Here is a 16,162-nt window from a genome sequence, read left to right as displayed (position 1 = left end):
ACCATAGTCCTTACATTTCTGATCTAGCTCTGAAAAATTACTTTGCAAACTTTCAATCGAATCTGCCATCACAACTAAGTCATCTGCATATGCAAGACTGCTTATTTTGTGTTCACATATCTTAATCTCATCCAGCCAGTCTATTGTTTTCAACATATGATCCATAAATAATATGAACAACAGTAGAGACAGGTTGCAACCTTGTCTTACCCCTGAAACTACTCTGAACCATGAACTCAATTTACTGTCAACTCTAACTGCTGCCTGACTATCCATGTAAAGACCTTTAATTGCTTGCAAAAGTTTGCCTCCTATTCCATAATCACGTAGAACAGGCAATAACTTCCTCCTAGGAACCCGGTCATATGCCTTTTCTACATCTATAAAGCATAGATACAATTCCCAGTTCCACTCATAACACTTCTCCATTATTTGCCGTAAGCTAAAGATCTAGTCCTGACAACCTCTAAGAGGCCTAAACCGACACTGATTTTCATCCAGTTGGTCCTCAACTAATACTCGCACTTTCCTTTCAACAATACCTGAGAAGATTTTACCCACAACGCTGGTTAAAGAGATACCTCTGTAGTTGTTACAATCTTTTCTATTTCCATGTTTAAAGATTGGTGTGATTACTGCTTTTGTCCAGTCTGATGGAACCTGTCCCGAATCCCAAGCCATTTCAATTGTCCTGTGTAGCCATTTAAGACCTGACATTCCACTGTATTTGATGAGTTCCGACTTAATTTCATCCACCCCAGCCGCTTTATTGCACTGCAATCTATTGACCATTTTTTCCACTTCCTCAAATGTGATCCTATTTCCATCATCATTCCTATCCCACTCTACCTCGAAATCTGAAACATTACTGATCGCATTTTCACCTACATTGAGCAACTCTTCAAAATATTCCCTCCGTCTGCCCAAGGCATCCACAGGATTCACCAGCAGTTTTCCTGACCTGTCCAAAATACTTGTCATTTCCTTCTTACCTCCCTTTCGAAGACTGCTAATTACACTCCAGAATGGTTTTCCAGCAGCTTGACCCATAGTCTCCAACCTGTTTCCAAAGTCTTCCCACGATTTCTTCTTGGATGCTGCAATTATCTGTTTGGCTTTGTTTCTTTCTTCAACATAACTTTCTCTGTCTACCTGGGTTCTGGTATGTAGCCATTTTTGATACGCCTTCTTTTTCCTTTTACAGGCTGCCTTGACTGTATCATTCCACCAAGCTGTTTGCTTCATCCTACTTTTACACACTACTGTTCCAAGACATTCTTTAGCCACTTCTAGTACTGTGTCCCTGTACCTTGTCCATTCCTTTTCCAATGACTGTAATTGACTACATTCAACTATATGGTACCTTTCTGAGATCGCTGTTATGTACTTCTGCCTGATTTCCTTATCCTGAAGTTTCTCCACTCTTATCCTCCTACATATGGACCTGACCTCCTGCACTTTCGGCCTCACAATCCCAATTTCACTGCAGATTAAATAATGATCAGTGTCATCAAAGAATCCCCTGAATACACGTGTGTCCCTCACAGCCTTCCTGAATTCCTGATCTGTTATTATATAGTCAATGACAGATCTGGTTCCCCTGCCTTCCCAAGTATACCGGTGAATGAATGTTCTTATGTTTAAAAAAGGAGTTTGTGATTACTAAGCCCATACTGGCACAGAAATCCAAGAGCTGTTTCCAGTTCCTGTTGGCCTCCATATCCTCTCCAAATTTACCTATAACCTTTTCATACCCTTTTGTTCGATTTCCAATCCTGGCATTAAAATCACCCATGAGCAGAACACTGTCCTTGTCCTTTACTCCAACAACTATATCACTGAGTGCGTCATAAAAACTATCCATCTTATCTTGATCTGTCCCTTCACAATGCGAATATACTGACACAATCCTAATTTTCTTGCTAGACACTGTCAAATCTATCCACATCAGTCGTTCGTTTACATACCTTATTGCAACTACGCTGGGTTCCATTTCTTTCCTGATGTAAAGCCCTACACCCCATTGTGCTACTCCTGCTTTGACTCCTGACAGGCAGACCTTGTATTCTCCCACTTCCTCTTCTTTCTCACCCCTTACCCGAATGTCACTAACAGCTAAAACGTCCAGCCCCATCTTACTTGCAGCGTCTGCCAGCTCTACCTTGTTCCCAGAGTAGCCCCCATTGATATTAATAGCTCCCCATCTCATTACCATTCGTTTGCCGAGTCGTATCTTAGGAGTCCCTGGTTTGTCAATTAGAGGTGGGACTCCGTCACCTCCAAAGGTCCGAAGCATTTTGCTCTGATTGTTGCCAGCATCATATTTATAGTACCAGGGAAGCAGGTTGCTAGCCTTACTGGCCCCGGGTCCCATTGAGTTTTACCCCTAACCGCTGAGGGACTAACCGGTGGATTTGGTAGTCTTTGCCGTATGAGCAAAAAGGTGGCGACGACTCGGAATATGTCCGATATGCCCAGCCTTATTCCAGAGTAACTGGTATCCTGACTGTCAGGACCACTTACTTGGCCACTCATACGTTGCCCGTGGTTCATGAACTAGGACATGATGCCAGGAACCCACACCATGAACCATTAAATAAACATTAGGTGATAATATCATGGATTGTGTAATAACAGTGTAAATTTCAAGGTTAAAAATTGTCACCTGGCTATCGACCAGCGCTGCCCCCAACACCCACTGGTCGTGACTATCCAGATCTCCATTCCGACCTCCATCAAGATGGATGGTCGGTCGTCTTTGTCTGGGCCCCAGGTCACGTTGGGATCCCAGTGAACGAATATGCTGACCTGTTGGCCACGTTAGCTACCAGATCGGCGACTTTGGAGTTTAAAGGTTCAGAACTTGGCCTACAGTCGACTCTCCACCATCAGCTGAGCACCGCTTGGTGTGCCCTGCTTTCTCCGAACAAACTGCAAGAAATAAGCCACCGTTCCATGTGGCACTCTTCCCTTCGTGCTTCTCACAGAGAATATGCCATTCTCTGCCAGCTTCACATTTAGAGATAGTAAGGTAGTGGAACAGGAGGGGAAAATTGCTGCCCTTCAGGCTGAGCTAGATCAGGCTAGGGAAGATCTGGACAGGTTAAGGAGGGAAAGGGCAAAGAGAGGTGGGAAGTGGCAACAGGTAGCAGAAGGAACAGGCCTAGAACTAAGTCTGGCAGTTTTGTGGTGAATGTCAAAAATAAGTTTGACCTGTTGCTTCAGTTAGAAACTGATGAGCCTCAAGCAGAGGTAGGTGTAGACAGGACACAACTAACTTTCAATAGGATATTGAAAAAGAATGTAGGAAAGTCATTGAAAAGGAAGAAAGTTTTGTTGTTAGGCAGTTCTCATGCCAGAGGTGTAGGCCAACTTCTGCAGGAGGAATTAGGACCAGAATACCAGGTCACAAATTTTTTCAAACCAAGTGCTAGTCTGGATCAGGTGACAGAGGATTTAGGTTCACTCTGTAAAGGATTTACCAGGGAAGACACCGTGGTTATTGTGGGAGGGCCAGGGAACAGCATTGACAGAGATCCTGGGTACAGTATAGAGTGTGACCTGGTAAAGATTGCGTCGGCATCGAGACACACCAATGTTGAATTTGTATCTGTCCTGAGACGCCATGACTGGCCTCATTTGAACTCTTCTGTTGGGAGAGTTAATTTGGAGTTGGAACGGCTGCTTGGGTCGGGTGCGGGGGCTCATATTGGTGTGGTTCCTGTTGATTATCTCAGTAGGTGGGACTATACCAGGCACGGCCTACATCTCAACAGGAAAGGGAAGGGGAAACTGGGTGGGGTAATAGCAGGAAATTTAAGGGGGGGAGGCACTGCCATGAATGGTAAAATACCAGTGGTTACAGGTGTTGGAGCAGCACCTTTTTTAGGATAGGTAAGACAGAAAGATGTCAAGTTCTAAGAGAGTTCAGGATTGAAACAAATCTTCAGTTTAGGAAAGAAATTAAACAGCACAATTCTAGCACATTGGATCACCAATCACAGCTATCAATTATAAATTTTCACCAATTTTATCTCCACCAAGTTGTATCTCAGTCCTAGGTAATTGCATTGATGAATTAAAGTCACCCAACCCAGTTGACATAATCTGCCTCTCTGAACACCGTGTGACCACTGGTATAGGAACTAGGCCTAAGCACAATGAGAAACTCAGACAGGAGAGTACTGCAAATGTTAGAATAAGGCAAGGTTCTCAGAAAAGTATAATTAAAAATAATGTAAGTATATTTCATCAAAATATTGGGAGTTCAAAGAATAAAGTAGATGAGCTTCTGGTTTGTTTAGAAGATTTAGAAGCTGAGAATGAAATAGATATACTATGCCTGTCTGAGCATCACATTGTTACTGATATGGATAAGGTAAATGTAAGTGGATATAAGCTCTCTGCACATGTAATGAGAGAAAATATGGAGAAAGGAGGAGTTGCCATATATGTCAAAAGTTATCATTGTGCAAAAAGTATAGAAACAAAAAAGTTGTGTGTAGAGAAACATATAGAAGCATGTGCCTGTGAGCTTAAATTAAATAAAGGCACATTTATAATTGTAACTGTATATAGGTCCCCATCAGGAAATTTTCATCTATTTCTGAAAAATTTGGACTCCTTGTTGTGCTATCTGTCAGACAGGGGGAAGCAAATTATTATTTGTGGGGACTTCAATGTAGATTCTCTGAAAGAGGGTAATAGGAAAAATGACCTTGAAGTATTACTCGGTTCTTTCAATTTGACACCCGTTATTGATTTTCCTACTCGGGTGGTAAAGGATAGCAGCTCACTGATAGATAACTTCTTTATAGACCAAGATAAGTTTAACCAGATAAATGCCCAGCCTGTTGGGAATGGTCTTTCTGATCATGGTGCACAGCTAGTTACAATATATGACATAGCTCCATTCAGCAATACTAAACAGTCCTCCAAAGTAGTACGTTCAGTCAACGATTTAACAATTGCAAATTTCAGGGAAAGCCTACAGCAGATAGACTGGGATGAGGTGTACCGTGAACCTGATGCCAATTTAAAATATAATTTATTTCATGACATTTTTGTAAATTCATTTGAAAACTGGTTCCCCAAGAAAATAGTTAAATATACTCGTAAGAAATCTTGTAACAAACCATGGCTTACTAAGGGTATAAAAATATCTTGTAGCCGGAAAAGGGAAATGTATCTGACAGCAAGAAAGAGTAGTGACCCAGAAACTACCAAAAATTATAAAAACTACTGTGTTATATTAAGAAAAGTTATTAAAAAATCCAGGAGTATGTGTATCATGTCTGAAATCAGCAACTCTGATAATAAAATTAAAACAATTTGGAATATTATTAAAAGAGAAACAGGTCAACCAAGAGCAGAGGAAGACAGTATTACCATCAAATTGAATGAAAACTTTACGAACAAAAAGTCAGAAGTTGAAAATATTTTTAATAATCATTTTCTAAATGTTGTGGGTATAGTAGGATCCAGGTGTTCCTTAGAAGATGCTAGGCTGTTAATGGAAGAGGCCATACCTATGCAATTTGATACAATTGAAATCTCACCCACTTCTCCCTCTGAAATTAGGAAAATAATAAACTTGCTTAAAAGCAAAAACTCACATGGAATTGATGGCATTTCCAGCAAAATACTAAAAGCTTGTTCTCAACAGATAAGTAAGATTCTCAGCCACCTGTGTAATAGCTCTCTGGAACAGGGCATTTTCCCTGATAGACTGAAATATGCTATTGTTATACCTTTGCATAAAAAGGGGGATAGATCTGATGTCAACAATTACCGTCCAATCTCCCTTCTAACAGCTTTATCCAAAATTTTTGAGAAAGTAATGTATTCAAGAGTAGCTTCACATATCTGTAAAAATGAAGTACTAACAAAATGTCAGTTTGGTTTCCAGAAAGGTTTTTCAACAGAAAATGCCATATATGCTTTCACCAGTCAAATTTTGAATGATCTGAATAACCGAACACCACCCATTGGGATTTTTTGTGATATCTCAAAGGCTTTTGATTGTGTAAATCATGAAATTCTGCTAGACAAGCTCAAGTATTGTGGCATGAGTGGGACAGTGCACAAATGGTTTAATTCGTACCTAACTGGAAGAGTGCAGAAAGTTGAAATAAGTAGTTCTCGTAACATGCAAAGATCAGCACATTCCTCAAACTGAGGAACTATCAAGAATGGGGTTCCACAAGGGTCAGTCTTGGGTCCTTTGTTGTTCTTATTATATATTAATGACTTGCCATTCTATATTCATGAAGAGGCAAAGTTAGTTCTCTTTGCTGATGATACAAGTATAGTAATCACGCCTGATAAACAAGAATTAACTGATGAAATTGTCAATACTGTCTTTCAGAAAATTACTAAGTGGTTCCTTGTAAACGGACTCTCACTGAATTTTGATAAGACACAGTACATACAGTTCCGCACAGTGAATGGTATGACGCCATTAATAAATATAGACCTTAATCAGAAGCATATAGCTAAGGTAGAATATTCCAAATTTTTAGGTATGTCCATTGATGAGAGATTAAATTGGAAGAAACACATTGATGATCTGCTGAAACGTTTTAGTTCAGCTACTTATGCAATAAGGGTCATTGCAAATTTTGGTGATACACATCTTAGTAAATTAGCTTACTACGCCTATTTTCACTCATTGCTTTCATATGGCATCATATTTTGGGGTAATTAATCACTGAGGAATAAAGTATTTATTGCACAAAAGCGTGTAATCAGAATAATAGCTGGAGTCCACCCAAGATCATCCTGCAGACATTTATTTAAGATATCTAGGGATATTCACAGTAGCTTCTCAGTATATATACTCTCTTATGAAATTTGTTATTAACAACCAAACCCAATTCCAAAGTAATAGCAGTGTGCATAACTACAATACTAGGAGAAAAGATGATCTTCACTATTCAAGATTAAATCTAACTTTGGCACAGAAAGGGGTGAATTATACTGGCATTTAAGTCTTTGGACACTTACCAAATAGTATCAAAAGTCTGACAGATAACCAACAAGTATTTAAGAAGAAATTAAAAGAATTTCTGAATGACAACTCCTTCTACTCCATAGAGGAATTTTCAGATATGAATTAAGAAAAAAAAGAAAAAAATATTAAAAAAATAAAAAAAAATAAAAAAGTTGTTATATTAACTTAAGTATGTTGTTAAATTAACCTAATTATGTCATGTATTGGAAAATTTGACTCGTTCCACATCATTACGAAATATCGTATTCATGATCCATGGAACTAGTATTAATCTAATCTAATCTAATCTGGCCCCACTTGGCTGACCCACAGCCACAGCCTACAACATGGGGATTCACCCCACTGTCGGTGTGGTGCCAATCTGATGGGTGTCCACATCCTTCTGGAACGCTCTAAACTGGCCACTGTACCGTCAAACCCTAAACCTGCAGATACGCTGCCTCTGGTGCTAGTGGATGACGTCAGACTGGCTGGTCTGGTTTCACATTTTACCCATAAAGTTGGTTTCTACTCCTCTCTGTGAGGGAGGGCACAATGGCATCGTCAGTCACTTGAGGGTTGGAGGGGTACCCCCTCTCCTGCTCCAACCCAGGGGATGGTCGGTGATCCAGCCTGGCTTTTGCCCTTCCCACCTCTCAAGTCCTTATTCTTTTACTCATATATCGTTGGTTTACTGTCTCATCGGTGCTATTGTCTTCCCTGACGTTTTATAAACTTGCCTATTTTGCTAGTTTTTATTGTGATAATGGAGGGAGAGGAAACGCCAGTCGCATGCAGAGGGTGGACCTCAGACATGACATGTTTTGGATGCCTCCAGCTATTTTCTGAGTGGAGAAACACACCCCCATTCTCCCACTTACCCGTCACTCACTTCTGCTTGCTTCTACTAGTATCTTTTGGTTTTATTGATCCTCAGTTACAACACGTTCATCAGGGTTTGCCTTCTGCGTCCTTCCACTCTGAGGACACTTCCCCACTTGGCACATATAGGATGGACCGACTGATAACCATGTAGTTTGGTCTCTTAAACCCCACCAATCCTACAGACAACGGGCATCAGAGTAATAAGTAAAAATAGTAACTCGGTTTACTATAAAAATCTCTTTCAGGAATTAAAGTTTATACTAATATCATGGAGCACATTTAATAACCTTTTATCCACATTAAGAAAACATCAGTTGGTAGTCCCCTAAAGTTCTGGTTATGATTATAGAGCATGATCAAACTTGACGTTAAATATAGGAGGAAAAAACAAATGGAAAACTCAGAATAACATTTTCTTCCTGGGAATAAAAATGTGCTGTAAACTGCTCAAGGAAAATAAGAGGACAAATAAGACCAATAAATTTGTGAAATACATCTTACATCGTTACGATATATATTATATTTTCCTATACAACTGAATACTAATTGGCAGAAATGTGTCATAAATTAATAGTAAAAAATGATTCGAGAACACACTTTCACAACGTAATACATCGTACTGCAGTATCTTAATCTTAGGTCAATTACGTGTAACATTAATCTACTTTCAGCTCCTTGAACTCAATATTTACTACAGAAAAGTATGAAGGATAGGTGCGCGTGTATGTCTGTGTGTACAAAAGTCGTAAAATTCTTAACCAACTAAACCCTTAAGTACCTTTGGCTTCTATGTACGAATAAGATTAGCTTTCGGTTTCCTCTTTTTGCTAAGATAAATATCTAGTACCACTTTAAAAAGAATCCATGGAGCATAAGCAAGTAACTAACTTCACCACAGAGCCTAAAGAAAAAGATACAATGCGAAAGTACAGTGTAATGCACGTGACATATAGGAATACATCGATAATAATAATAATGCACTCTTATTGTAGTGACTGAAACGGTAGTGATATGTGAAATGTACTACATATCTGTCGCTATGGAAAAACCTATCATAAATTCCAAAAATAATTTAAATTCTTATACAGGGTGTTACAAAAAGGTACGGCCAAATTTTCAGGAAACGTTCCTCACACGCAAAGAAATGAAAAATGTTATGTGGACATGTGTCCAGAAACGCTTACTTTCCATGTTAGAGCTCATTTTATTACTTCTCTTCAAATCACATTAATCATGGAATGGAAACACACAGCAACAGAACGTACCAGGGTGACTTCAAACACTTTGTTACAGGAAATGTTCAAAATGTCCTCCGTTAGCGAGGATACATGCATCCACCCTCCGTCGCATGGAATCCCTGATGCGCTGATGCAGCCCTGGAGAATGGCGTATTGTATCACAGCCGTCCACAACATGAGCACGAGGAGTCTCTACATTTGGTACTGGGGTTGCGCAGACAAGAGCTTTCAAATGCCCCCATAAATGAAAGTCAAGAGGGTTGAGGTCAGAGCGTGGAGCCCATGAAATTGGTCCGTCTCTACCAATCCATCGGTCACCGAATCTGTTGTTGAGAAGCGTACGAACACTTCGACTGAAATGTGCAGGAGCTCCATCGTACATGAACCACATGTTGTGTCATACTTGAAAAGGCACATGTTGTAGCAGCACAGGTAGAGTATCCCGTATGAAATCATGATAACGTGCTCCATTCTGCGTAGGTGGAAGAACATGGGGCCCTATCGAGACATCACCAACAATGCCTGCCCAAACGTTCACAGATAATCTGTGTTGATGACGCGATTGCACAATTGCGTGCGGATTCTCGTCAGCCCACACACGATGATTGTGAAAATTTACAATTTGATCACGTTGGAATGAAGCCTCATCCGTAAAGAGAACATTTGCACTGAAATGAGGATTGACACATTGTTGGATAAACCATTCGCAGAAGTGTACCCGTGGAGGCCAATCAGCAGCTGATAGTGCCTGCACACGCTATACGTGGTACGGAAACAACTGGTTCTCCCGTAGCACTCTCCATACAGTGACGTGGTCAACGTTACCTTGTACAGCAGCAACTTCTCTGACGCTGACATTATGGTTATCGTCAACTGCACGAAGAATTGCCTCGTCCATTGCAGGTGTCCTCGTTGTTGTAGGTCTTCCCCAGCCGCGAGTCATAGGCTGGAATGTTCCGTGCTCCCTAAGACGCCGATTAATTGCTTCGAACGTCTTCCTGTCGGGACACCTTCGTTCTGGAAATCTGTCTCGATACAAACGTACCGCGCCACGGCTATTGCCCCGTGCTAATCCATACATCAAATGAGCATCTGCCAACTCCTCATTTGTAAACATTGCACTGACTGCAGAACCACGCTCGTGATGAACACTAACCTGTTGATGCTATGTACTGATGTGCTTGATGCTAGTACTGTAGAGCAATGAGTCGCATGTCAACACCAGCACCGAAGTCATTACCTTCCTTCAATTGGGCCAACTGGCGCTGAATCGAGGAAGTACAGTACGTACTGACGAAACTAAAATGAGCTCTAACATGGAAATTGAGCGTTTCCGGACACATGTCAACATAAACATCTTTTCTTTAGTTTGTGTGTGAGGAATGTTTCCTGAAAGTTTGGCCGTACCTTTTTGTAAAACTCTGTGTACTGAAAATAATAAGTGTGTCTTTTCATGGTGGATGAAACCGGTAATAAAAAAAATAGCTACGCACATGTCGCCAATGTAGCCAAACAGTAACCCCAGGGCCACTCCAATAATCTGTGAGTAGAAGAAGACGTCATTGACGGCCTGCCGGTTGTCGCAGACCCAGTTCATCTGTGACGTCACCGTCAGGGAGAACCACGTGTCGTCATACTCCCAGCCGTGCTGGCACTTCACAGGTTCCCTGCTGCCGCCGAAGTCAGTCACATCACTCCGGTTGTACATCAGGCACTTGCTGAACGAGGCTCCTTCCCTGTAACAAGCAGGACATAACTTAGGGCGTAAAAGAGGAGCCCACAGCTTACTCATGTGACGCGAAAACAGTGATGATGAGGCGCCATACTCCGAGGAAAGTAGGGAAAGATGCAGGAGACCCGCGCTGATGACTAGGTAAGGCGCTAAAGGAGGTGGTTTGCCATTGCCTTCCTCCAACAGTAATGTGGATGAATGATAATGATGAAGACGACACAGCAACACCCAGTCATCTCGAGGCAGGGAAAATCCCTGACCCCGCCGGGCATCGAAGCCGGGAGCCCGTGCGCGAGAAGCGAGAACGCTACCGCAAGACCACGAGCTGCGGACCGAAAAGAGTGGAAAAATAAATATACGAAATAATTACATCCAGACAAGAAGAGAGATTCTTGATATTACTGAAGAACTTTTCGTCGTGTCATATTAACACGCTATTGTTTTGCGACCTACAGTTGTCTGTTTACGCTGTGAAATGCACAAAATGTTTTGAACACCAGTACATGCAAAAATGTAAATTTGGACAGAGATAGGCTCTAGCTTGGGTCCAGCCACTAGCAACTGAACATATTTCCTAAGTACACAAAGTCTCAATATTAATAGTGATTTTTTTTTTTCAGTCCTCGTACACGACGTTTCTAAGGGAGCTTAAGAACACGCTTGTAGTAAATGGTCATTCCCCTGTGGTTGAGTTGATGGAGCAGGTTCAAATTCTTCGCAGCGCAAGCAATCGGAATTCGAATCATAATCGCGGACTAACGCGCCACGAGAAATAGTGCCTTTGCAGTGGGTGCAGCATCATTTCTTCTGCACGATTGTAGGTATCTGGCGGACGACATGAAATTTCTGACTCGGTATGCGGACAGATGTCTGAGAAAAGTTATAACAGGAATTACTGGAGCAACAAATGTATTTTATGTACGGACCTAGAAGGGAGATGTTACGTCACGAAGCATCGTTCCAATATACAAGATGGTCCATTGATAGTGACCGGGCCAAATATCTCACGAACTAAGCACCAAAAGAAAAAACTACAAAGAACGAAACTCGTCTAGCTTTAAGGGGGAAACCAGATGGCGCTATGGTTGGCCCGCTAGACGGCGCTGCAATAGATCAAACGGATATCAACTGCGTTTTTTAAAATAGGAACCCCCATTTTTTATTACATATTCGTGCAGTACGTAAAGAAATATGAGTAAACACTCCACTTTTTTCCCTTTGTAATAGTCACAAACGTACAAGTACGTGGTATCACGTAACATTCCACCAGTGCAGACGGTATTTGCTTCGTGATACATTATCCGTGTTAAAATGGACCATTTACCAATTGCGGAAATGGTCGATATGGTGTTGATGTATGGCTATTGTGATCAAAATGCCCAACGGGCATGTGCTATGTATGCTGCTCGGTATCCTAGACGACATCATCCAAGTGTCCGCACCGTTCGGCGGATAGTAACGTTATTTAAGGAAACAGGAAGTGTTCAGCCACATGTGAAACGTCAACCACGACCTGCAACAAATGATGATGCCCAAGTAAGTGTTTTAGCTGCTGTCGCGGATAATCCGCACGTCAGCAACAGACAAATTGCGCGAGAATCGGGAATCTCAAAAACGTCGGTGTTGAGAATGCTACATCAACATCGACTGCACCCGTACCATATTTCTATGCACCGGGAATTGCATGGCGATAACTTTGACCGTCGTGTACAGTTCTGCCACTGGGCACAAGAGAAATTACGGGACGATGACAGATTCTTTGCACGCGTTCTATTTAGCGACGAAGCGTCACTCATCAACAGCGATAACGTAAACCGGCATAATATGCACTATTGGGCAACGGAAAATCCACGATGGCTGCGACAAGTGGAACATCAGCGACCTTGGCGGGTTAATGTATGGTGCGGCATTATGGGAGGAAGGATAATTGGTCCCCATTTTATGGATGGCAATCTAAATGGTGCAATGTATGCTGATTTCCTACGTAATGTTCTACCGATGTTGCTACATGAGGTTGCACTGCATGACAGAATGGCGATGTTCTTCCAACATGATGGATGTCCGGCACATAGCTCGCGTGCGGTGAAGCGGTATTGAGTAGTATACTTCATGACAGGTGGATTGGTCGTCGAAGCACCATACCGTGGCCCGCACGTTGACAGGACATGACGTTGCCGGATTTCTTTCTATGGGGAAAGTTGAAGGATATTTGCCATCGTGATCCACCGATAACGCCTGGCAACATGCGTCAGCGCATTGTCAATGCATGTGTCAACATTACGGAAGGTGAACTACTCGCTGTTGAGAGGAATGTCGTTACATGTATTGCCAAAAGCATTGAGGTTGACGGACATAATTTTGAGCATTTATTGCATTAATGTGGTATTTACAGGTAATCGCGCTGTAACAGCATGTGTTCTCAGAAATGACAAGTTCACAAAGGTACATGTATCACATTGGAACAACCGAAATAAAATGTTCAAACGTACTTGCGTTCTGTACTTTAATCTAAAAAACCTACCTGTTATCAACTGTTCGTCTAAAATTGTGAGCGATACGTCTGTGACTCTTACAGCGCCATCTATCACAAATCGAAAAAAGTGGTCCAAGTAAAACATTCATATTTCTTCACGTACCACAGGAATATGTAATAAAAATAGGGGGTTCCTATTTAAAAATACGCAGTTGACATCCGTTTGACCTATGGCAGCGCCATCTAGCGGGCCAACCATAGCGCCATCTGGTTTCCCCCTTCAAGCTAGACAAGTTTCATTCTTTGTAGTTTTTTCGTTTGACGATTATTTCGTGAGATATTTGGCCCGGTCACGATCAGTGGACCACCCTCTATATCAGACGGTGGAGGTGAAACTTCCTGGCAGATTAAAACTGTGTGCCCGACCGAGACTCGAACTCGGGACCTTTGCCTTTCGCGGGCAAGTGCTCTACCATCTGAGCCACCGAAGCACGACTCACGCCCGGTACTCACAGCTGTACTTCTGCCAGTATATCGTCTCCTGCCTTCCAAACTTTACAGAAGCTAAACCTCATTCTGGAGACGGTGGAGGTGCTCATCAGGCAACAAGTGTTAAATGATCAAACGTTTATTCCCTTCGAAAATGGTGTAAATGATCAACATCAGTATGGGGTTCGACACCCATGGACCCGAAGACACACTTGTATTCATTGTGTCGTGGAAGCAAACTGCCTCCTAAAGGTACATTGGGGAACGTCTTGTCATGCCTGAAATTCAAGGTGGGTCATTCATAAAAGTTGCCGGCTAGAGACTGTCGTGAAGTGTACGTCTTCCTATCACGCTCGAGACGTGATCTGTAGGCGGCAAGCCGGCCGCTGTGGCCGAGCGGTTCTAGGCGCTTCAGTTCGGAACCGCGCTGCAGCCACGGTCGCAGGTTCGAATCCTGCTGCGGGCATGGATGTGTGTGATATCCTTAGGTTGGTTAGGTTTAAGTGGTTCTAAGTCTACGGGACTGATGACCTCAGATGTTAAGTCCCTTAGTGCTCAGAGCCATTTGATCCCACTGGGATACAACAAAATGATTAACAGCTCGAGCATACAGGATAAGTCTTCCGTCGTTCTTACGGTAATTACTGGATGTATCGGATTGCAATATTCGCTATCTGTTTCTCAATTATATCATGAATTGTGGTGTATATCTTTCCCTAGCAGTACTGACTACAAACCCCACACGTTGTTCTAACCACTTCTTTTTGAGCAGTGAGTACTTTTTGCCTGAGTGTTGATTTACCCCAAAATAGTATTCCGTATGACATCATAGAGTGGAGGTATGCAAAGAATATTAGCTAGTTAATTTTTATATCCTCTAACTTAGCAATTATTCTGATAGTACAAGTTGATGAACCTAGTCGCTTTAGGAGATACGAAATATGAATTTTCTAATTAAGATCCTTGTCTAGATGTACACCCAAAAACTTAGTATGCTCTACCCTGGCTACTGACTTCTGCTGATGTGTTATATTTATTGAAGGAACTGCATTCCTTGCAGTAGAAAATCGGGTGTACTGTGTTTCTTCAAAGTTCAGAGCAAGCCCATTCGCAGAAAACCAATCAATAACTTTTCCAAAGACGTTATTTGTATCATTTTCTATTGGATATTTTTTACTAGTAATGATGCTTGTATCATCAGTAAACAATTTCTGTTTAGTCTCTCTGTTCAGATCAAGAACAGAAGGCGACCCATGATCGAGCCCTGTGGAAGACCTGAAGTAATTTCACCCCAGTTAGATGAAAGGGGAAGCTTCCTTAAATTACTTAAACCAAATAAAGAAATTTTTTGCCTCCTGTTCTGTAGGTATGACTTAAACCACTCATATGCTGTTCCATTTATACCATAGAATTGTAATTTCTGTACTGGACAGTGAAATTGTATATTGCTGTCTCAGTGGAACAGCATTTTTGAAATGCAAAATGTGATTTACTAAGTATCCCATTACAGCTGAAGTTGCTAACCACTCTTGAGTACATTACTTTCTCAACAATTTTTTAAAATGCTGTGAACAAGGATAATGGCTGGTAATTATTGACGTGAGGTGTCCCATTTTTTGTAGAGAGGCTAGACTATGACATATGTTAGCCCGTTTGGGAAAATACCAAGCCTTTTTTGAAAACTGTTTGGTGTTACATCTATTAATTTTATTTGGGGCAACAGTGTTCAAAAAGGGATATAAATTTTATAAATTTATCAAGAAATATGTTGTATATATCATTGGCAATTGGTTCATTATACACATCTCCCCAATTAACATTTCTCAAACTTTCTCTGAAGTGTGCTATAGATACCGGATTGACCAGCCTTACACTTTTAATTAGTTTCTGAACTGTATACCCTGCTAATTTTTGTAAGTTAATCAGTTGTGCATCATGGTCCGACAATAAGTTTATCACAGGGAGAGCATGTGTTAGTTTTACATCCTCTTGCTGCACAAATACATTATCTATTAGAGTGCTACTGTCTTGAGCTATACATGTAGAGAAATTGATCACTGATTCTAAGCTATACGTCATTAATAACACTTGTAGTTCACTTTTACTATCACAACTGCTGAGAAAGTTTAGACTGAAATTATCACAGATTAATAACTTCTTCTTTTTGTCTGACAGACAGCGTAATAGGGAGTCAAACTACTTAATGGATAGCTGCCATTCTCCTAATGGTGACCTGCATGCTGTTGCTAATAACAACAGTACATTATCTAGCTGCAGTTTACATGCACAAACTTCAAAGTGCTAATCGACTCAAAATTTGCTTACTTCTACAGTTTTGTACTTATCCCCTTGTT

General features: G+C 41.3%; 1 protein-coding gene across 2 annotated transcripts in view; it reads right to left on the bottom strand.

The window, feature by feature from the left end:
• LOC126473439 (solute carrier family 22 member 7-like) overlaps positions 1 to 16,162 on the bottom strand; it is a 555,641-nt gene that overhangs the window by 503,311 nt on the left and 36,168 nt on the right. The window contains exon 3 of one of the 2 annotated variants that reach the window (XM_050100484.1): positions 10,608 to 10,850. The exons of the other annotated variant lie outside the window; for it this stretch is intronic. Within the exon in view, the coding sequence (XP_049956441.1) occupies positions 10,608 to 10,850 (243 nt within the window). The remainder of the gene's footprint in view (positions 1 to 10,607; positions 10,851 to 16,162) is intronic. 2 annotated transcript variants of the gene reach the window in all.

Source organism: Schistocerca serialis, chromosome 4 (assembly GCF_023864345.2).
Source record: "Schistocerca serialis cubense isolate TAMUIC-IGC-003099 chromosome 4, iqSchSeri2.2, whole genome shotgun sequence".
Taxonomy (NCBI): domain Eukaryota; kingdom Metazoa; phylum Arthropoda; class Insecta; order Orthoptera; family Acrididae; genus Schistocerca; species Schistocerca serialis.
The sequence above is the reverse complement of the archived record's forward strand: the minus strand, read 5'-3'. Positions and strand labels throughout refer to the sequence as shown.